The 20561-nt window shown below is 57.0% G+C and overlaps 1 protein-coding gene across 2 annotated transcripts; it reads left to right on the plus strand.

Annotated features, from left to right (window-relative positions):
* The first annotated feature begins 582 nt into the window (after positions 1-582).
* Positions 583-18632, plus strand: GMEB2 (glucocorticoid modulatory element binding protein 2). 2 transcript variants are annotated; one of them, XM_070419583.1, is made up of 10 exons: positions 583-943; positions 4924-5111; positions 9690-9787; positions 10337-10464; positions 12759-12862; positions 14487-14644; positions 16419-16490; positions 16745-16882; positions 17144-17266; positions 17761-18632. In XM_070419583.1, exons 2-10 carry the CDS (start codon positions 4981-4983, stop codon positions 18417-18419), a joined length of 1611 nt encoding a protein of 536 aa, XP_070275684.1. In that variant the 5' UTR covers positions 583-943; positions 4924-4980; the 3' UTR covers positions 18420-18632. The 2 variants fall into 2 exon arrangements, with proteins under 2 accessions (XP_070275684.1, XP_070275685.1); XM_070419584.1 differs by lacking the exons at positions 583-943; positions 4924-5111 and having other exon boundaries at positions 9699-9787; positions 10342-10464.
* Positions 18633-20561: the final 1929 nt, after the last annotated feature.

Raw genomic sequence — 20561 nt, forward strand, 5'->3', positions numbered from 1 at the left:
AGAGGAACACCGCAAAACCCGAGTGATGCCTACCTCCTTCCCTTCCGGACCCCGAGAGGACGAATGAAATTCTCAGAGCATCCCTTATGGCTCAGCTATAACTGAGGAACTGCATTGTAATTTATTTAAAAAATATGTTATTAAATTTTAAACAATAAATAAAAAATAAAAATGTTATTAATTTTAGAGAAAGGGCGAGGGAGAGGTAGAAACATGGATGAGAGAGAAAAATTGATTGGCTGCCTCTTGCACGCCCTCCACTGGGAATGGAGCCTGCAGCCTGGGTCTGTGCCGCCTAGAAATGGTGCATGGGAGCGGCCGGGCTGAACTCAAATGAGCTCGTGCTGCCAGGGGCCCAACACTCACAAGAACACGGTATGGCACCGTCCTGCCGCCGTCACGGCGCTTCCTGCGGCTGCCTTCAGCAGGACCCCGGCGGGAGGAGGAGGAGCCAGGCTGACGTTTGGGAGCAGGCCTCCCGGGACTCGCCGAGGAACCGTCCGCGCCTCAGGTTTTCGCGGTTCACTGCCCCCGCACCGGCCCTCGGCCCTGAAACAAGGCTCCCTGCCAATTCTTCCTCGGCTCGTGCCCACGAAGGTGGTTTGCGGGGCAGGTGCGCGGGCGGGCAGGGGCGGGGCCGCGGGGCGAGCCGGCCAGCGGTGTCACCGCGCACGCGCGTCGGCCCCCGCCGGGCCTTATTTCTGGGCCTCGCCCGGCTCCGCGCCGAACGCCAAATAAATCTCCGGCCCGCCCCGGCCCGGACGTGCGCGGCCCCGCCGCCTGCGTCACTAGAAAGCGCGCTCCCGGGCTGCCGCCGCCGCCGCCGCCGCCGCCGCCGAATCCCCAACAAGGAGCGGAGCCCGCGGCCGCCCCCACTGCCCCCGCCGCCATCACCGCCGTCTGCCCGCCCGGCGGCGCCCGCAGAGGCCCGGCCGCGGCCCAGGTAAGCGCCCCCCGCCCCCCGCGGCGAGGCCTCTCGCTCTGCCGCGCGCCGCCGTCCAGTCAGGGGTCCCTGCGGAGCGTCAGGACGTTACGGCGGGGGGAGGGGAGCGGGGGAGGGGCGGTGGCGCGCGGCGGGCGTCACGGGCGTCACGGGCGTCACGGGCCCGCGTCAGGCGGCGTCGGCGGCGGTGGCGTCGACCTCCATCTTGCGGGATGGCGGGCGGCGGCCGGCGCCCGGCGCCCGGACCCGGGTGTGCTAGCCATGTCCACGCGGGCCCCTTCCCCCGGGTGGGAGCCGTATCCACGCGGGCCCCCCGGTGGCAGATGCGTCCCCCTCGGTAGGAACAGTGTCTCCATGTGGGCCCGGGGGAGCCGAATCCCCACGTCCCCCCGGGAACCCTGCCTGTGCGGCCTGGGGGAGCCGAGTCCCCGGCGCCCACTCCGGTAATGACCTGCCGCCCTCGGTTAACTTGTACTCCGTTTAGGTGGTTGACATGCCCCTTGAACCAGGTCAAGTACAAGTTAGAATTCCATCAGCCTTTTTCTCTTTTTTTGGACATATGAAAAGCTGTACATAATTGTTTTTTTTGTTTTGTTTTTGTTTTTTAATAATATATATATTTTATTGATTTTTTACAGAAGGGAGAGGGATAGAGAGTTAGAAACATCGATGAGAAACATCGATCAGCTGCCTCTTGCACACCCCCTACTGGGGATGTGCCCGCAACCAAGGTACATGCCCTTGACCGGAATCGAACCCGGGACCCTTGAGTCTGCAGGCTGATGCTCTATCCCCTGAGCCAAACCGGTTAGGGCGAAAAGCTGTACATAATTGTTGTATACAACTTGCGTTTAGAGATAAGTATACACCTGGAAACCAATCGTGTCCACCACCTCCAGAAGTTTCCTCCCACCCTCTTATTTGTGATAAAAACACTTGACCTAAGTTCTGCCCTCTTAGCGAGCTGTAAGTACATGACAGTGTTAGAAAGCGCTGCAGGCCTCCGGGACGGACTCGCAGCCGGGCTGGGGCTGAGCACACCCCTCGGCATCCACTCGCTGTTGGGAGTGAGCCCCGCATGTGTCCGCTGTCTGGCTAATGTCCTCCAGGCCATCCAGGCCGTCACAGATGGCCGCGTTTCCTCTTTTAAGACTGACATTTCATTGTATGGAGGGACCACTCACCCATTGAATGACATTTAGGTCGCTTCCATAGTTGGCTACTCTGAATAAATCTGCAGTGAGCGTGGGGTGCAGGTATCTCAGTGATGCAGGTATCTTGGAGGTCTGATTTCATTTCCTTCAGAAGAATATCGAGAAGTGGGATGGCTGGATATGTGGTTGTACCAGATTACTTCCCATCAACACTGCACAAAACGATGTCAATCTTATTAAGGGTAAATTCAAATGATTAAGTAAATGCCAAAAACAACAAATTAAGCGGACTGTCCAGAAATTATTTCTTCGTGAGAAGTGTCTTAAAAATTGTAAGGAGACACACTGGGCGGGAGAGGAATTTGCATATCTATGTACAAACATGCAATGGTTTCTGTGAATTTAGAATACTTATAAAACTATATTCAAACCTAGGCCTTAAAATAATAAGCCATTTCATGTCTGAGCTGGGAAGGATGGCTGCTCAAATGTTTTTTCAGAGCCACAAACAAATTCTTGCGAATTGGGGGCTGCACATGTAGGCACATGGCTCAGCTTGGCTGGGTGGGACCCTGGCTGGGTGTGGCGAGAGTATGGTTGATACCATACAGCTGGACTAGAAGCCCAGATTCTCTGGGAAAGGCAGGACTAGAAGGACCACCTCCAGGGACTCCTACATTTTCCAAGAGAAACTGGAAATCTAAAATTTTAAATATATTTCTTTATTGATTTCAGAGAAGAAGGGAGAGAGAGAGAGAGATGGAAACATCAATGATAAAAGAGAATCATTGATTGGCTGCTTCCTACACATCCCCGACCCCTACTGAGGATCGAGCCTGCAACCCGGGCATGTGCCCTTGGCTGGAATCGAACCTGGGACCCTTCAGTTCACAGCCCGATGCTCTATCCACTGAGCCAAACCAGCTAGGGCAATCTAAAATTTTAAAATGTGAACTTTGTAAACTTTGAAAATGTTGGCAACTAATTAAACATTTGGAACACTGAGAGGATAAAAGTCATGCTTGTTCCTGGTGCATAACCTCTGCCGTCTCTCTAGTGGTGTTTTCATGAAAGTGTCCACATAAGCACTGCCAGACCTACAGAGGATTTTTATAATAATTTGTCGGAATCAAATAGAGGAAATGCTTGGAAGCAAGATCTCGACAGACAGAAAAATGCTTCTCAGGACTACAGACTGCAGCTTCTTTTATGCATTTGGAATTAAGGAGGGAATGGAAGGAAGGGAGAAAGCTCGGCCTGGATCGGATTACAGGATAGTCAAGATTATGTGCTCAAGCTTTAAAGGGAGGGTCTGCAAGGGGGCAGTTCAAAGGTGTGAGAACCTAGATGCACAGAAACAATGGACAGGGCCGGCTCGAGGCAAAGACTGACTGAAGGAGTCATAGGCCTGGGGTGGGCCAGTGAGGGTTTGAGGTGAGATTGTTTCCTATAGACCCCATTCTCAGATGTTGGTAATTTTGTAGAAGACATGGAAAGCTAGATCTTAATCTTAGGAACTAACATTTTTGTCTTATTTTTATACTAGAGGCCTGGATTCTTGCACTGCTGGGGTCCCTTGCCTGGCCTGTGCCCTCTCGCAATCCAGGACCCTTTGGGGGATATAGTAGTGTGCCAGGAGACAGGCAGCTGGGGAGGAGCCTGAGCCCGGGCCATGTGCCGCGCCACTCCCGCTCATCCTGGCTCTGCTGCTCCTGCCACCTCTGCTGCTGCCGCTGCCCCTGGTAGCACTGCTGGGAGCTCTGAGCCCGGCTTCTGGTGCACATCGGTCAGCTGAGTGGCGCTCCCACTGTGGGATTGCACTGACCACCAGGGGGCAGCTCCTGCGTTGAGCGTCTGCTCCCTGGTGGACAGTGCGCATCATAGCAACTGGTCGACCAGTTGTTCAGTCCTTTAGGCTTTTATATAGAGAGAGATATTTATGCCCAAGAATGCTATTTAAAAAATACTTTTTTATATCTTACCTCTAAATTAGTTGGTGCTCAGTTTTCACTAGTAATGAACCCAAGCTTGGTGCCAAGAACTGGGCATGGGCTTTGGCTCCTCCAGGGACTGGGAAGAGGAAGATGGTGTCTCAACTCCAGCAGTTCTCTGTGAAGTAACTTTTGTTGCCATTGGAGGCAGGGATTCAATTTTGTGTGTTCACATCACTTAGTGCTCTGTTTTTGAAATTTGGGTGAGGACAGCTGTTGATGGGCATGTAGGCTGGTCCCTTGCCTGTGTCTGTTGTGAGTCCTGTTGTCACAAGCTGGATGTGTGATCTGTGTGAGTCCAAGCTCACAGTTATTTTGGCTGTTGTGTCTGGAGGTGGGGTTGCTGGTCTTGTGGGAGGAGGAGCACACCTATTTTATAGGAAACTTCCAGGCTCTTTTGCAGGTGGTTGTGTGGGTTCCCCTCCGTTTCCCCAGCCTAGAGACAGGACCCGTTTGCAACTGCTTTCTAGGCAGAGCTCTGGGATGTGGCTGGGACATGGTGGCACGACAGGTAACAACGAGAGACTCACCTGCTGGGAGTCTGCCCGGGATCCGGGCCTCCTTCCCCACACCTGCTGTGACTCTGCGTCCTCAGGCCCAGGTGCCTGCCTGTTCAATCGCTCTGCTCACGGACCTCAGCCCTCACAGCTGCCAGGACAGGCAGTTGTGCCAGTCCATCCTCACCAGATAGCAGCCCGGGACAGCCCTTTTCCCATTGTCATTTCCGTCAGAAAGTGTGTGCTGGGACTGAGAGCGACTTGTCAGCAACAGTGAGCTGTATTGTACAGACATGCGGACCTTCGTGACCCTGTGCCCTGCCTGTTGTTTCCTCTAGGACTTGGGGTCCTGGCAGAGTGACGTCTTGGTCCTGGGTGTCCTCCTCAGCCGAGCCATGGCAACCCCAGATGTCAGTGTGCACATGGAGGAGGTGGTGGTGGTGACGACACCTGACACCACAGTGGATGGCAGTGGCATGGAGGAGGTCAAGACAGTGCTAGTGACAACCAACCTGGCTGCCCACGGGTAAGGACAGGTCTGTGCCCTGCGGGGGCGGTGGGATGGCGGTGGGATGGTGGTATCTGGCACAGTGTGAGGCCTTTGGAGTTTCCCTTCATCATAGCCGTTCTGAACCAGACTTGAGTCCATGTCAGTGCAGAGTGTGCGGGACAATGATAATGCTTCGTCCTTGCCCTGGACTCCTGCGTCACCACAGTCATAGGGCTCATTTCTGAAAACACCTGAAGTTTCTCTTGATAAGATAGGCAGTAGGGACAATTGGGAACTATTATTTCAAAATGAAGAGCCAGTAGTTTCCTGATATTCCTCATGGTAACAGCGTTTTCTTCCCCATCTCTTACAATAGACGTCCACATAGAATACTAGTTGGCAAAGAAGCTGGTGTGTGAGCCGACTGCTGGCTTCCTTTCGCCGAGCCCTACCTGTTGCCTTCGAGGGGTTGGAGTAGACCGGCTCCCTGTGGGTCATCTTTGCTGTGTCCTGAGTGTGTCCCCTTCAGACTGACCTCAGCATGTCCCTGACTACAAGGGCGAGCTCTGGTCTGTCCTCTGTCTAACAAGATGCTTGGGGAAAGGTTCTAGACCAGGGCCCAACCCAGGCGCAGTTCCTGTAGGGCACACAGGACACTGGGTGTCGCCGCTTTGCACAGTCTGTGTGCAGCTGCTGCGTGGGGCGCCGGCCGCCCTCGCCCTCGAACTGTGCGCACACTCCTTTCGGGGCGGGGCTCATTCTCCATGCCTGTGCACACAGTGAGGCGGCCGGCTCTTTGCTGGGTTCTAGCTGCACTGATGGCGCGTGTGACTGAGCCTGTGGATTTTCCCACCTGAATTCTCTGGTAGCTTGTCAGTGCGCCTCTGTGGGCGGGCTTCCCCGCACCCTTGCTCTGCAGTGACCTCCCATGCCCTGCTCAGAGGTGGCACCCAAGCCCCTTCCCGTGGATTGGAGATGGCTTTTGATGAACACAGTGGACAGAAGTGACATTTGGTGGGAAAGACCACGCTGCCTCCTCCTGGTGTGCTGGGTGCTGTGAGGAGCCCTTGCCACAGGCACCTCATTGGGTGCTTTGGTCTGACTGAGCCCAGTCTTTGCATCACCCCACCCAGGCACGTGGCCTGATGGGGAATGTCCAGCCCCACACTGGCATGTGGGGTGACTCACTGAGCCTTCTCATGAGCATCGCTAGTTCTGTCTGGGGCAGGCCAGAGTGCCCAGAACACATGTGTCCTTATCAGCTTGACTGCCATAACAAAATACCGTGGACAGGGTGGCTCACCCTGGGGAAACGTCATTTCTCACTGTCCCGGGGGCTGGAAGTCCAGGATCCAGGTCTGCAGGGTCAGTGTCTGGGGAGGACTTTCCCTGGCTCGTGTGGCCTCACCTGGTAGAGACAGTCTCTTCCTCTGGTTTGAGCACGACAGTCCTCTCAGATTGGGGCCCGTCCTGACCTCATTTGACCTTAATTTCCTACTGAAGACGGAATCTGCAGACAGTCACACTGGGATTAGGGCTTCGACATGTGAATTTGGGGACACAGTTCAGTCCACAGCAACATGCCCCTTCCCTTTCCCGGAGGCAAACGCTGCTATCTGGGAGCGGGGCTGGGATAGGAGGGTCTCCTCGTCTAGGTGGCCTGGGCTCACTCAGTTCCTGTCCCAGCTGGGCCTGAGTCCTGCAGGCACACAGCTGAGACCCATTCACTGTGCTGCGCTTTTCTGGTTTGGTTTTGTGCTGGTTTGGGATCTGCATCTTGGCTCCAGGGGTGTTAGAGCCCCCACCCCCCAACCCCTTGCTTGGAAGCCATGCCCTGGGGACTCAGAGGAGTCCTTTGTCTGGCCAGGCCTGGCCTGAACACCTGAGGATTGTCCAGCCACATTCTAATTTGATCTTTATCCTGAGGCCATTTCTTATTTTGAAAATCTTTTGCCAGGTGGGAAGTGGGAGACATAAAACCATGTGACCGCGAGTTCCCTGTCATCTCTGCACCCACAGGGTGGGCAGCTTCCTCTTGCATCAACATCTGCACGCCACAGAGCTGTGCACACACCTCACACCTTCTCTGCTACAAGTCCTTTTGCATGTTTCCCTCTTTTCAGTGACTGTGGCTACATTGTTGCCAGTGGTTCCTCCACTGCCTGGCATAGCCCCTGTGTAGCCTACTGCTCCTGCTCTGGCTATCCTATTGCTCTGTCTTCCCCAGAATGTGGTGGCAGCACCCACTTCCGGATAGTTTCTGTGTCATTGACACGGCTGCATAACCACCACAAAACTCAGTGCATTGAAACTTGTGTTTGCCACTTCCTAGGGGGATGGGCTAGCCAGGCAGTCACTCTGGCTGGGGCCTGTGCACCTGGCCCTGTTGGGTAGTCTGCATGTACTCCCTTCTGGGGCGCTAGGGAAGGAGGGTCTCAGCACTCTGCTTGGGGCCCTCACCCTCAGGGACACTTGCCTGGTGTTGTCATGGAGAAAGGTTCCGGGAGCTGGCGAGGAGCTGCAGAACCTCGAGGGGTCTGGCTGTGTACCCCCGAGTCATAGGGCCCGGAGGACACTGAGGCAGGAGGCAGCCGAGGGCCCTGGAGATGTTTCTTCTCTTTCTCTGAAATATTTTATGTTCTACGAGTGGGAAGTTGAGGTTTACTCTGGCCCCACGTTTAAGATGTTGGGCAGTGAAAGCGAGCTAATGACTTTGTGGGTACAGATTCCTTTCCTGGCCGGACATTTGGGGAGAACTTGGGGGTGTTCCTTACTTGTGACAACCAACCCACGCTGCTTCCACCCAGTGCTTTGCCGTGGTGACGTGAGGAGAAGCAAGTAGTGTTGTTTTTTTAAAAAAATACATTTTTATTGATTTCATAGAGGAAGGGAGAGGGATAGAAACACCAGTGATGAGTGAGAATCATCCATCGACTGCCCCCTGCACACCCCACACTGGGGATTGAATCCGCAACCTGGGCATGTGCCCTGATGGGAATCAAACCATGACCCCCTGGTTCATAGGTTGATGCTCAACCACTGAGCCACACCTGCTGGGCTGAAAGTAGTGTTTGTAGTCTGATAGCAGCTCTGATTGACATTTGCTTTAGTAAAGTGGATGTTAGTGCTGCTGGGGGATTCATCCCCGAGTTGTGTGTGAGGCCGAGGGCAGAGGGGTCGTGGGCAGGAGACCTCTGCTCCTGTGACTGCTTCCTGGATACCCTTTAGTCTTGGTGTTTCCCTGTAGGTGGCCTGTGACAGGGACCTGGCTCTGCTCCTTAAATGCTGGGCCCTCTTGCAATGCTGCTTCCTGTCCCACTCTTGACTCACTTCCTTCCTGGGACCGCCCTGGTTCTCCTGTATGGAAGGAGCCCATTTTCCTGTTCTGCCCACATCCCTGCCTTCCAGAGTTATGGCCTGAAAGGACAGCTGCCCCTCTGAGTCCATGACCCTCGTCAGGGATGGCCCTTGCCCAGTGCTATTCTTTATGTAGGAGGCACTCCTAATAGGTCCCAAAGACCAGCTTCCAAGTGTGCATCTCCGGTCAGCTCATTTCTGACCTGGGTGGAGGTGAGGTAAAGCTTTGGGCAAGTGGAGAGGGGGACATGGCAGGGCAGCACCCCGGCCCCTCTGGGCCTCCCCAGCTCCTCCCCTCAGGGCAGCTCTGAGGTCAGCAGTGCCGGCCTGTGGGGAGGGAGCAGGTGGGATCCCGTGTCAGGAGGATAAAGGCAGGGCACAGGCCATGGTGCAAGTTTGACCCTGGGTGTGTGTGGCGAGAGGTGGGTAGAACCTCAGTGCCAGTGAACCCAGAAATCCGGGGCAGGGGTGGTTGGTTCCTTCTAGGGGTTCCCTGAGCACTGCCCATGTCCCCACAGCCTGCTGTTCTCCCTCCCTTCCTTCCTGACCCCCTACCTGGCCCCCCACCTGCCCTCCGAGAGCCTTTGCATCTGCTGCCCCTCTTCCTGCACCCCCAGTGGTGGTGCTCTGACTGCCCTCAGGACTGCCCCAGGGCCGGGGGCATATCCGCAGGTCCCTTAGCCAGTGCGCTCAGTGCGCTCAGTGCCCGTTTCCTGGGCGGCCTCCCTTCTGGGGCCTGGCTTTCTCTGCTGCTGCTTTGGTGCTGATCCTCTTGTTGCCCACAACACCCTCACCTTCCTAGGATCCTTGTGCACCCCAGGCGCCACCATGACCCAGGTCCAGGCCTGGGATAAACACCTGCTCGGTGGTGCACAGTGATGGAGTCTCTGCAGATCTGACCCTTCTTTCTAAAATTGTATATTTTTGGATAGTTTCTATACCCATGTGAAATCATTATAATAGGAATAAAAATTTTATTAAAGATATGGAGGTGTAGAATTCCTGCCAAAGTGCTGGTGGTCTCCACAGATTTGTTTCACGTGCCAGGAGCATTTTGGGTACCTGAGACACAACTGTGAGCAAAACAGCCCACTCGGAGGAGCACCTCTGGGGGGCTGTGGTTTGGTGACCATCAGTGCAGGTCCCCTGACCTGCATGGCCACTGGACTTCTGGACTAAACAGGAAGTGCCACGGAGCGCAGCAGAGACGCACACTGTCATTGGGGCCTGCTGATGTCTCCCCTCTTCCTCTTCCAGAGGCGACCTGAATGAGGACAACATGGAGACTGAGAACGCGGCTGCGGCTGCTGCAGCTGCCTTCACAGCGTCCTCGCAGCTCAAGGAAGCCGTGTTAGGTAGGTGCCTGCCAGTGGCTGGTGGGACAGTTTTTCCCAAGAGGACAGGCTTCCAGGCCAGAGCCGAGCCTGGCTCCAGTGGAAGCCAGGCTGCAGGGCCTTCCGGGGGTAGCCTGGCGTGTCTGCACCTGCGGCTGTGCGGGAAGCTCTGCTTAGAACCATCGTGAGTGGTAGTGAAAGTTCTTTATGACACCTAACGTTAAGGGCCTCAGAACTAGAACAGGATGAATATGTTTCTCTGGAATTATCCCAAGTAGAGTTTGATTTTATGTCTTCAAGTCATTCTTCAATTGAACGTAGTTTAATGCACTTGTGCTAGTGTTACTGTAGTTAACTGTCGTTAAATGTTGTCGAATTGATTGTGAGTTAACTTGAAACTGTAACGGGTCTGAGGTGTCCCTGCTCACCCTGCCCTGTCCCTGGCCCCTCCTGGATACTGATTTCTGGTTTCTGGGTTAGTAGTTACGTGTTTTGGCAGGAAGTGCTTTGGGAGAGGTTGTGACTGACTTTCTGTCTTACCCTTTCCCTGTCCTCACACCTCATGAGAAGTGAAGATGAATGAAGAGGGGGAGAACCTGGAGGCCGAGATCTTGTACCCCATCACCTGTGGGGACAGCAGAGCCAACCTGATCTGGAGGAAGTTCGTGTGCCCTGGCATCAATGTGAAGTGTGTGCAGGTGAGGGTTCTGGGTGCCAGCTGCAAGGGCGGGGTCCTCCCAGGATAGCTGCACAGAGGCCAGGAGTGAGAGTGTGAGCGCCCTGCTCCAAGGCCGTGAGCTTGCAGAGGCAGCTCAGGAGGGAGCAGTCCGTGTGCGAGGGTAGCAGAGGAGGAACGGCTCTCCAGGACGGCAGGACTCGCTGAGGGCACGGGGAAGAGCATGGGGAGAGCCACTTATCCCCGGAGGGCAGTGGCAACACAAGCATCTGGAAGGCAAGCCGCAGGAGAGGGGAAGGGGACCAGGGGCCTTGAAGGCGTCTCTGAGCGCTGCACAGAGATGACAGCGGGTCTGAACGTGTCCAGGATGGAGGGAGGGTGTCCTAGTCCAGGAGGCTGGGATCCCAGCCTGTGCGAGTCAAGCTTGGTGCCAGCTCAGGGACTGCCCCCTGCTCCGTGGGACAAGCGAATGGCAGCATGATCTGCGACAGTCTGGATTGTAACTCCAGTAAAATAGAACCTGCGAGCCATGTGGTTGCCGAGTATTTCATGTCATTTATGTTAAATAGAAAGCCTCTCATATTAGAAAACCAACAACACTAGGGGTGATGGAGCCGCGAATGGTTGGCTTGCGTCAGACACCGCCATCGACGAGGCAGTGATCACAGAGGGACAGCAGCACTCGCACAGGGAGCTGGCAGTGGGGCGGGCAGGACTGAGGGACAGGCTACAACACAATGGCCCGCACGCTGCAAAGATGGCGAGGATGGGATGCCAGGTGCTGCTCCGGTTCAAGGGGATGAGACTGACAGGCAGGCACAGCACAGCCTGGGCTGGGGCCTGCATCGCAGAGGCAGTGGCTCTAGCAGTCGTCACTGGGACACTGAAGGTTCCTGCTGCCTCGGGGGAGGTCACGTATGCGTGGCAATTTCCTGAGCTTGGTGCGTGGTTCTGGGGAGAACCTTGTTGTCAGGAAGCAGTTGTGAAGCGCGTCCTCACTGGGAAGCTGACCTCAAGCAGAAAGTGAAAGGAAACAGGCTTCTCCTGGGCTCCGTGACGTAAGCGAGAGTGAAGCTCCTGCGGATACTTCTGGTCAGAAACACACCACCCAGCTCCCAGTGCTCAGCACTGAAGTACATGAGAGCTCTGCATCCACTTTAGAAAGATGAATAAACAAGTAAGGTGATTGTTTCCCAGCCGCTGATTCCAACTCAGAGTTGAGGGCCGAGTGGTTCAGGCAGGTGATCAGACAGGAGCTGTAGGCGAAGGAAGGCATGAAGAGCAAAGGAGTGGAAACTGGTAAATCGCAGTGTGGCAGACGCTGCAACATCAATAACGTGTCTTAGGGAGATTCTGACAGGATCAAATGCGTGGCCGCCGGGCAGGGGCTTGAGTAGGACCACAAAGCTCTGGACGCTACCTACGTGGGCTGTGTCTGTGTCCCTGACCAGGTGAGTGTGGGTCAACTCTCCCTGGACTCAGTGAGAGAAAGGGGACCTGCTCAGGAACGTGGGAAAATTACCTCCATTGGTAGGAGTCCCCAGGTTGGCCTCACTTGCCATGACCAACCTACGTCTGATCGAGACAGGAGGCAGCTGGGTAACCTGAGCTTGACCTGATGCAGGTTGCAGGGAGCCCCCAGCTAAGGGGAGGCCCTGGCCTGGGTCCAGTGGGGTGTCCAGGCCACGGCTGGAACTTCCTTTTCTGCCTCTGCCGAGACCCGCTGACCCACCCATCCCCAGCCTGCTGCTTGTTTTCTAAGTAAATATAGTTTTATTTTGATTCTTGAGTTCCCATGATTGCTCGTTTAACAAGACTGAATAGGATATTTTATGTTCTTGGGCCTCTGGATTCCAGCCATGGTCGGACTACCAGGCCCAGAGCCTGTATGCAGGGAGGACACTCCCTGGCTTCAACATGGACGGGTGTGTGTCACTGAGGGACAGTATTGGAGGTGGGATGAGGCGGCCACAGGGGATGTTCACTGCTCCCCTGTACATTGCATCCTGTGTTATTTTGACATGATAGAGGTATAATTTAATTATAGAATAGTTTATATGTGCGATGGACTGGGTCCTGCCTGGAGTGTGCGAGCCCTGTGCAGGCAGGAGGGCCACACCTTGTTTCACCTGAGCTGTCCTTTCCCCAAGCCAACGTTGCTACAGGCCGAGTCCTGTGTCTGATTGAGAGTGGGCCTGTGGCTCTGCCTCCATCCTGCATCCCTTCCCTAGGCCATGCTGTGCTCCGGAAAGGTCAGGCGGGAGCACCGGTGGTGGGAGGCGCCATTCTGACTGCTCTGCTGTGTTCCCTCTACAGTATGATGAGCATGTCATCAGCCCCAAGGAGTTTGTGCACCTGGCCGGCAAGTCCACCCTGAAGGACTGGAAGAGGGCCATCCGGATGAACGGCATCATGCTCAGGTGGGCCTCTTGCGGTCTTGTCTCGTTCGGAGTTCCGCCGGTTCTTACCTGGAGGCCCTGTGGTGTGACACAGTGTCTGCACATCAGATAGGCGCTGGCTCATCTCTTAGCCAGCTTTCCCGCTGCGCATGCAGAGCGCCCAGGTCACTGGTGGGTGGTGTCCTCAGACCTGGGAGTGTGTGTCAAGAGCCCCGTCTTTAACCTGCGGTGCGTGTTCACCTGGCCAGTTGTCTAGACACTGTCCTCTGGCTCTGGGTCTGCCTGTTCAGGCTGTGTCTGCGTTTGGTGGCTGCGGGTCAGTCTACTTGGCCCTTGGTGCCAGTGAGTTTGCAGAGGGTCTTGGTCTGGACTGTGGCCACCCTGTGATGAGGAGCGGGTGTGCTGGGCTGCGCCCTGCCCTTGGTAAGGAGCGCCCTCTGTCCTCAGAGACTCCCTGCCCTTGGACACTCATTAGGAGTGGGGGCCCCCGGCAGCTCCTGGGTCTCCACACCGGCGTCCAGTCTGAAGCCCTGGGGCCCTGGCAGCCTGGCATGGGCTCTCACCCTTCTGCTTGGGGCTCTTGCCCGTGTCTGCTCCACGGGTGCCCCGGGGGGGAGGCCTTCTGACCCCTGCTGACTTAAGCCTTCACATCCACAGCCTCGGGAATGTCGCCTCCTGGTTCTCACGTATCAATAGTTCCTGTTTTGGTGTCACAACTTGTCCCTGATTGGGAGGAGCACCCCTACTGGTCTGTCCCTGCCCTCTGCTCTACTCGCCCCACGGCCCCCACAGCATGTCCGGGCAGAGACGAGTCTCGCCGTGTCTGGTGTAGCTAGATTGGGTTACTTTGCTGCTGACGGGGATGCTGTCCTTCATAGTTTTCCCCCAGAGGATGGGTCTTACTGTCCGTGGCCACATGTGGTGCTGCAGGAGCGCCTGTGGCCCTCGTGTGGAGCCCTGACCATGGCCCTGGTCACTCCTTGTGAACCACAGTCTGGCCTTAGAGAGGCAGATACACAAGGCCAGGGACCAGCAGCTGCCATATCTTCTGCCCTCGAGCAGGCAGGCCCACAGTGCTCATGGTTCTCCCTAAACCCATCCAGGTGTCCCTGGCTTTCTATAAAGTGTCTGGGTGTCAGAGCTGTGGGAAGGCGATGGCCCATTTCACTGAAGGAAGGTCGGTGCAACCATGGAGCCCACAGTGAGGGAGGCAGGAGGCCCTGTGGAGCATCTGATGCTCAGCTCGACTTTGCAGCGGGAACTCAGAGCCATGAGGCTTCTCCTGGCAGGTTCTTACCCGCCTACCTGCCAGCCTGTGCCACTGAAAGCACCTTTGTGCACCGTGGGTCTGCTCTCCTGCGGCCTCACTATTCCCCCAGGGCACCAGCCACTGCGTCCCACTTCCTGTGGTCAGGGCCACATGCCTGGCTACAGTGAGTCCACTCACGAACCCAGAACTTTGTGCTAGGCTGTTGGACAAGCCTGTCAGGGAGCTTCCTTTGGCCTCCCGACATGGCCTGGGCTACCCCTCCTGGGACCTGAGGTCGCCCTAGTGGGGGGTTGAGCGATATGTTTGGGTCCAGTCATTTGTGCAGATGGCCTGGCCATGGCACAGGCACACATAGGGTGCTTGTCTCCTGCACAGGAAGATCATGGACTCCGGGGAGCTGGACTTCTACCAGCACGACAAGGTCTGCTCCAACACCTGCCGCAGCACCAAGATCGACCTCTCGGGCGCCCGCGTGTCCCTGAGTAGCCCCACATCGGCTGAGTACCTCCCACTCACACCCGCCACGGCTGATGGTATGTGCCATGCCTGCTCGGTGTCACCCAGCCCCTCTGCTGCTGGCCACGGAGCTGGATGTGCGGATGTGCCCCTCAGCTCGGGCAACTGGGCCCCTGGGCCCTGTGGTCAGTGGCTACCTCCTCCCTCACTGTAGAAGTCTGAACTGATATTTCATTGGCAGGGACGATTCAAGCACTTTTTCTTTTTAAGCCACGTTTGTTATAAAACATAGAAACTCCTACGTAGGAGCATATAAAGATTGTTGAAGCCACTGTCCAGGGCCCACCTACAGCTCTGACCTGCAAGGTGTTCCCTGCCCCCACAGCTGCCCCTGCAGCTGCACCTGGTGGGACCTGCACTCCTGTAGCACTTGGTGCTCAGCTGTGTGTGCCTTCCTGCCCCTCGGGCTCTGACGCCTTTGTGATGCGCTCACGGTGATGTCTGGCGCTCACTCAGGGCACGAAATACCCTTGAACTCATTCCAACTTTGTGAATATAGATTTTTTGAAATCTAAGAGCAGAACCAGGTCCTGAGCTCCCCCTTCAGATTGCCTTGTGATAATTTTGTGGTGTGTTTCCAGTGATGTCACTTGCATTGTCTCTACACTATCAGTGCACGGGGTCAGTCTGGGCGCTGCATGTGGCCAGGGACTGTCCTTTCCGCTGACAAGATGGTGGGCATTTGAGGGAGCATGGCCTGTACTGGAGGGAGGAGAGGGAGGCTGGGCGGCCGTGCGGGGCGGTCGTCATCCAGACCTGCCCCGAGTCCTGGCCGAGCTGCTGGCGGTGCTGCTGGCGGTCTGTGTGAGTACCAGGTGCTGCCGTCAGACAGTGTGGAGGGGCTGGGCCACCACAGAGACCCCTCCCCACCCCCGCCCCGGGGGACACATGCAAACACACATCCCACTCCTGTTGGGCCCATAGCTGTTGTGACAGTAGGGTGACCTGGGGGTCAGCATGGGGTGACTGATCTCTGAGGAAGGACCAGTCTCCGAGTGTGCCAGTTAGTGCCCACCGTGTTGGCACAGACCGCATCCGGTCAGGATTTAGCTCTTGGGACTCTGGTCCCTTCCTGGTCCAGACAGGGCTGTCTGTTGCTTTACTTAAACTTCACCCATGCAGTGGCTTCCTCGGCCCGAGTGTCCTGTGCAGCTCGTGGGAGACCTGTCAGCCTGACCGAGGAACAGGTTTGCTCTAAGCACGTGACATTCCCAGCACCATGTCTTTGTTGGGTGTGGACATGGCAGGTTGAAAAGCTAGCGCGAACATTAGCCAGTCGCTGGCTTGTTTGTAAGCCAGGTCTCTATAAAGCCAGGGCTTTATCAAAAGCAGCCACAAATGGCCAGATGCCCCTTTGTCCATGATCATGTGCAGCAGGCCCTAGAGGCCGAGTGGCAGCTCGTGTCCCCCAGAGCTTCACCTCTTTTGATTGGAAACTGCACATGGAGAGACACTGAGATATGTGTTGGTGTCGGTGAAGCAGACGGGAGGGAGGAATCGGGGGACAGACCCAGCCGAGCGAGTGGCAGGACCCTGCTATGCAGCCCAGGCTCTCTGACCCTTGGAGCCAGTGTTGAGGTATTGGACTGGGTTGTGGGCCTACGAGGTCCCATCGGTTCTTTCTGCTCTGTATGTGCTGCGGCGCCTGCTATAGGACAGTGGAAAGTACAATCCAAGTGCGAGGCAGTGGGCCCTCTGCACCAGGGCCTGTGCTTGTCAGCTGCGTGAGGCGGCATGGAGGCCGCTTTGCAGCCAGGCAGGCGGGCTCATCTGCTTCCGTCTTGGTTGCAGTGAATGGGTCTCCTGCTACCATCACCATAGAGACCTGCGAGGACTCCGGTGACTGGACCACGACCATCGGAGGTACAGGGTCCTTCCTGTGGGCTTCTGGGTGGGGCCTGGGGCGGGACCCCATGGAGAACGGGACTGAACAGGGAGCTGTGCCTGTGGACAGCATGTGTATTTGGAGGCTGTGTCCCCTGCTGGGCTGGCCCACTGGCCTGACAGCTCTGAGCTGTTGCCCAGCTCGAAAGGGCAACCCCACTGACCCCAGATTTGTGTCCTCCCGTGGGCTGGGTCAGGACTTCCTGCTGTTTGAGCCTCTTCTTCCCTCGCAGATGACACATTTGCCTTCTGGCGAGGGCTCAAGGATGCAGGCCTGCTGGAGGAGGTCATACAGGAGTTCCACCAGGAGATGGTGGAGACCATGAAAGGCCTGCAGCAGCGGGTGCAGGACCCCCCTCTGCAGCTCCAAGGTGAGGGCACTGCCTGCGGGGCCCCTTCCTGCCGAGCAGGGCTGGTGGTTGGTTGGCTCAGGCCGCAGTGGGCGTTGCCTGCTCCTGATAGCTCTGGGCTGAGCCCAGCAGCTTCTGCAGGGAGTGGGCAGCTAGTCCTGCTCCTCCAGGCCCCTCCTTGACTCAGGATTGTGCCTGCCGAGGCCCAGCTTCTGGTGGTGGAAGGGGCCTCCACTGTGTCCTGTTGGCCAGCCGTCCTCACTGCGCCCGTCTCACCCTCAGACGCCGTGCTGCTCAACAACATTGTGCAGAACTTCGGCATGCTGGACCTGGTGAAGAAGGTGCTGGCCAGCCACAAGTGCCAGATGGACCGCTCGCGGGAGCAGTATGCCCGCGACCTGGCCGGTGCGTGGGTGCCTACATCTCTGGTGCGGGGCCCGAAGTCCGCGTAGGACAAGAGGGCACTTGGCATTGTCAGCAGGGGCATTGAGGCTCAAACCGTGGAGCTTGTGACTCACTGCGTGGCTGTTCACAAGAGGAGACGGCAGAGATGTGAAAAGACAGACCGTGACCCTGAGCCCTGTTTGTGCCAGCTGTGCCCGTCTTTCCCAGCACCCCTCGGTGTCTGGACATGCGGGGTGTGCATGTGTGTGCGTGTGCGCATGCGTGTGAATGGATGTACCTGTGGGTGTGCAGATGTGTATGTAGAGCTGGCTGGCTACATGTGCTGCTTTGACCTAGTTTATACCTAATATCACGAGAGCAGCTGTCCACGCACAATGTAGTGGATTGGAATGTGTGGCAGCTCGGAGGGCAGGCTGTGTGTGGTCTGACACTCCCTTCCCCGACAGTGGTGCCTGTCCCCGTCCCCGCAGTGACGCTCTGTCCTGTCCCTGCAGCCCTGGAGCAGCAGTGTGACGAGCACCGCCGACGGGCCAAGGAATTGAAGCACAAGTCCCAGCACCTCAGCAACGTGCTCATGACGTTAACGCCCGTGTCCTTGCCACCCCCCATAAAGCGGCCCCGGCTCGCAAGGGCCACATCTGGGCCGGCTGCCATCGCCTCGCAAGTGCTCACCCAGTCCGCCCAGATTGCCCTCAGCCCCGGCGTGCCCGTCTCCCAGCTGACCAGCGTGCCAATCGGCAAAGTGATGTCTACCCTACCTTCCCCCGTGCTGGGCAAGGGCTGCCCCCAGGCGGCTTCCACCAGCTCTCCTGCCTCGCCGCTGCTTGGGGGCTACACGGTGCTGGCCTCGTCAGGCACCTCCTTCCCTGGCACGGTGGAGATCCACCCGGACGCATCCAGCCTCACGGTTCTGAGTACGGCCGCCATGCAGGACGGCAGCACTGTGGTCAAGGTGGTCAGCCCCCTGCAGCTGCTCACCCTGCCGGGCCTGGGCCCCGCCCTGCAGAACGTGGCCCAGGTGTCACCCGGGGGCAGCACCATTGTGACAGTGCCCACAGGGGCTGTGGAGAGCACCATGGCTGCCCCGGGGCCCGAGGAGCACACAGCCACCATCGAGGTGGCCGCCATGGCTGAGGGCCACGAGCACAAGTAGTCATTGGCAGAGGGTGAGGCCCCTGGTGGGCACGGGACTGGCCCCTCTCCTCAGGCCACAGCGCATCACATGGGGCTGCTGAACCAAAGAAAGGAAACATCAAAATGGATCGAGAGGAGAGAGGGGCAGAAGGTGACAGCAACCTGTGACGTCCGCTGGACTTTGAGTTCTGCACTTCCCCATTTTCTTGGGAAATATATTTTTCCATCTGTTGCTTATTAATACTGTTTACACGTTGGGCCCAACCAGGAGCCAGACGAGAGGACGTGCAGGCCTCGCTGCAGCCGGAACAGCAGGCAGCACTGAGGGTGGGCCTGCTGCGCTGCACAGCTGGGCACGCCATTAGCACAGGCCTTGGGGACCAACCCCAAGGTGGAAAGCCATGGATCCTATGGATTTGATTTCTTCCCACAGTTTTCTGTAGGTTAGTGTGGTGGGCACTCTGCTCTCCTGTCTCGGGAACAGGTGTGGGTGGGTGTCAGGTCGACACAGGGCTCAGGTCTGGGGGCTCTGGCTCCTGGGGTATAGGGTGCAGACTTGAGCAGCACGAGCTTTCCTGCCCCTGCCACCTGCCTGCAGATGCTTGGCGCTCAGGGCTGGCCCCCACACACCCTGCGTGCTCCTGTGAGCTGTTTAGTGGGCTTCTAGGAAGAGTCTGATTTATAGCTTTTTCAACCCAAACCATGCCGAGTGCCTAGGCTTCCGGAATCTGCTCTGGATTCCAGAGTGTGTACAGGTGGCTGTTGGGACCGCCTGCGTGAAGGTGACCGAGGGCTGGAGGACCTGCCACCTGGGTTCTGGGGGTGAGGGCGTAAATGGAGCAAGACGGCAGGGTGGGGCGCACCTTCCATTCGCCCCGTGTTCAACATGCTGATGGGGCCAGCATAACCTCCTCAGACCCAGGAGCCCCGCCTCTTGGGACCCCCCCACCTGGAGGTGCTGTGCCTGTCGCTCTAGGGCGTGTGGGAAAACCGCCACTGGGCACAGCCAGGGCCAGCGCAGGTTCAAGGTGGATGCCCAGATGCTCACTGGAGGGCTGTCTGTGGTCCGCACAGGTCTGACTTTGGAGTCATCAGGTAGACTGATGGGGCCGTGCACAGGTCCCCAAGGATGGCCTGAGCCCCTTGAGCATCAGGGACCTGTGAGGATGCTTCTCCAGAGTCCCCATCATGGAGAGGCCCCCCTCTCCATGCTTTGAAGGGAACTGGGCTCCGTCTATCCGTCCATCCCTCCATCCATCCAGTGCCCCAGACCCTACCTCAGTGGCCTCGCCCACGTGGAGCTACTGAGGCTGTCTTTGTTTTCTCTGTTTTGTTTGCTCTTTTCAAGGGTCTGCTGGTTCCCTCATGTTTACTTTCTTGTCCGTGTCTGCAGTTTTTCTTAAGTGCGTCTTGATTGAGTCATGAGTCCTGTTAGGTGGGCAGTGTGGGCAGGCCCAGCATCCCTGTCTGCATCAGCTCCGTTTGCTAATGAAGCCTCATCTGGCCCGTGGAGCCTTTGTCAAAGTCACATCCACCCCCTTCCAGCCCTTTCGCTGGTCTCAGACCAGGCCAGGGAGAGTTCACTTCAGAGCCATACACACAAAGTGGCAGCTCAGGTTAACGGCCAGCCGCGCACCCTGTGCCGGGAGGGATCCACCATCCTCCAGGGGCCCCAGCTGCTGAGGAGGGGTCACCACACCCGCCACACTGCCCCTCCTGGTGGGGCGTGCTGGCCTGTGCTCTGGTTGGGGAAAGCGATCAGTAGGCTTGGTTTTCTCACTGGTGCTCAGGGGCAGCTTGGGGGGACAAGCATCTGAGTCCTACTTTGTATGTTGTTTTGCAAGGATCTGCTCGGTACTTTGATGTAAAATAAAAACATGTTTCATAATTTGTGTCTGTCTGACAAGGGTGCATGGTGGCAGCCCAGAGTTGTGAGGGGTGGGCACGGTTAGCTCCTTATTTACTGCGTCGAGGATGAGCTCAGAGAAGCACTGCCAGCTCAGAGGGCGGGTGCCCGGTGGGGACTCACTGCGACCAGCACCTGGGCCGAGGGAATGAGGACCTGACTCCAAGGAGGACGTTTTTTCCTCCCAAGGCCCAGCGCCGGGGTGTGGCTCCAGGTATGCGCTGGTCCCTGCAGCCCTGGGCTGGACAGTAACTG

This window comes from Myotis yumanensis, unplaced genomic scaffold, assembly GCF_028538775.1.
Source record: "Myotis yumanensis isolate MYYU_CA2020_CCGP unplaced genomic scaffold, mMyoYum1.0.hap1 SCAF_7, whole genome shotgun sequence".
Lineage (NCBI taxonomy): Eukaryota > Metazoa > Chordata > Mammalia > Chiroptera > Vespertilionidae > Myotis > Myotis yumanensis.

What these genes read in the sequence shown, in the direction of transcription:
- GMEB2 (XM_070419583.1), top strand. Translation starts at nt 4,981, where the DNA reads ATGGCAACCCCAGATGTCAGTGTGCACATGGAGGAGGTGGTGGTGGTG. An exon ending in GCTCAAGGAAGCCGTGTTAG is followed by an intron (nt 9,788 to 10,336) that starts GTAGGTGCCTGC and finishes CCTCATGAGAAG; the next exon opens with TGAAGATGAATGAAGAGGGG. An exon ending in CCCCCCTCTGCAGCTCCAAG is followed by an intron (nt 16,883 to 17,143) that starts GTGAGGGCACTG and finishes TCTCACCCTCAG; the next exon opens with ACGCCGTGCTGCTCAACAAC.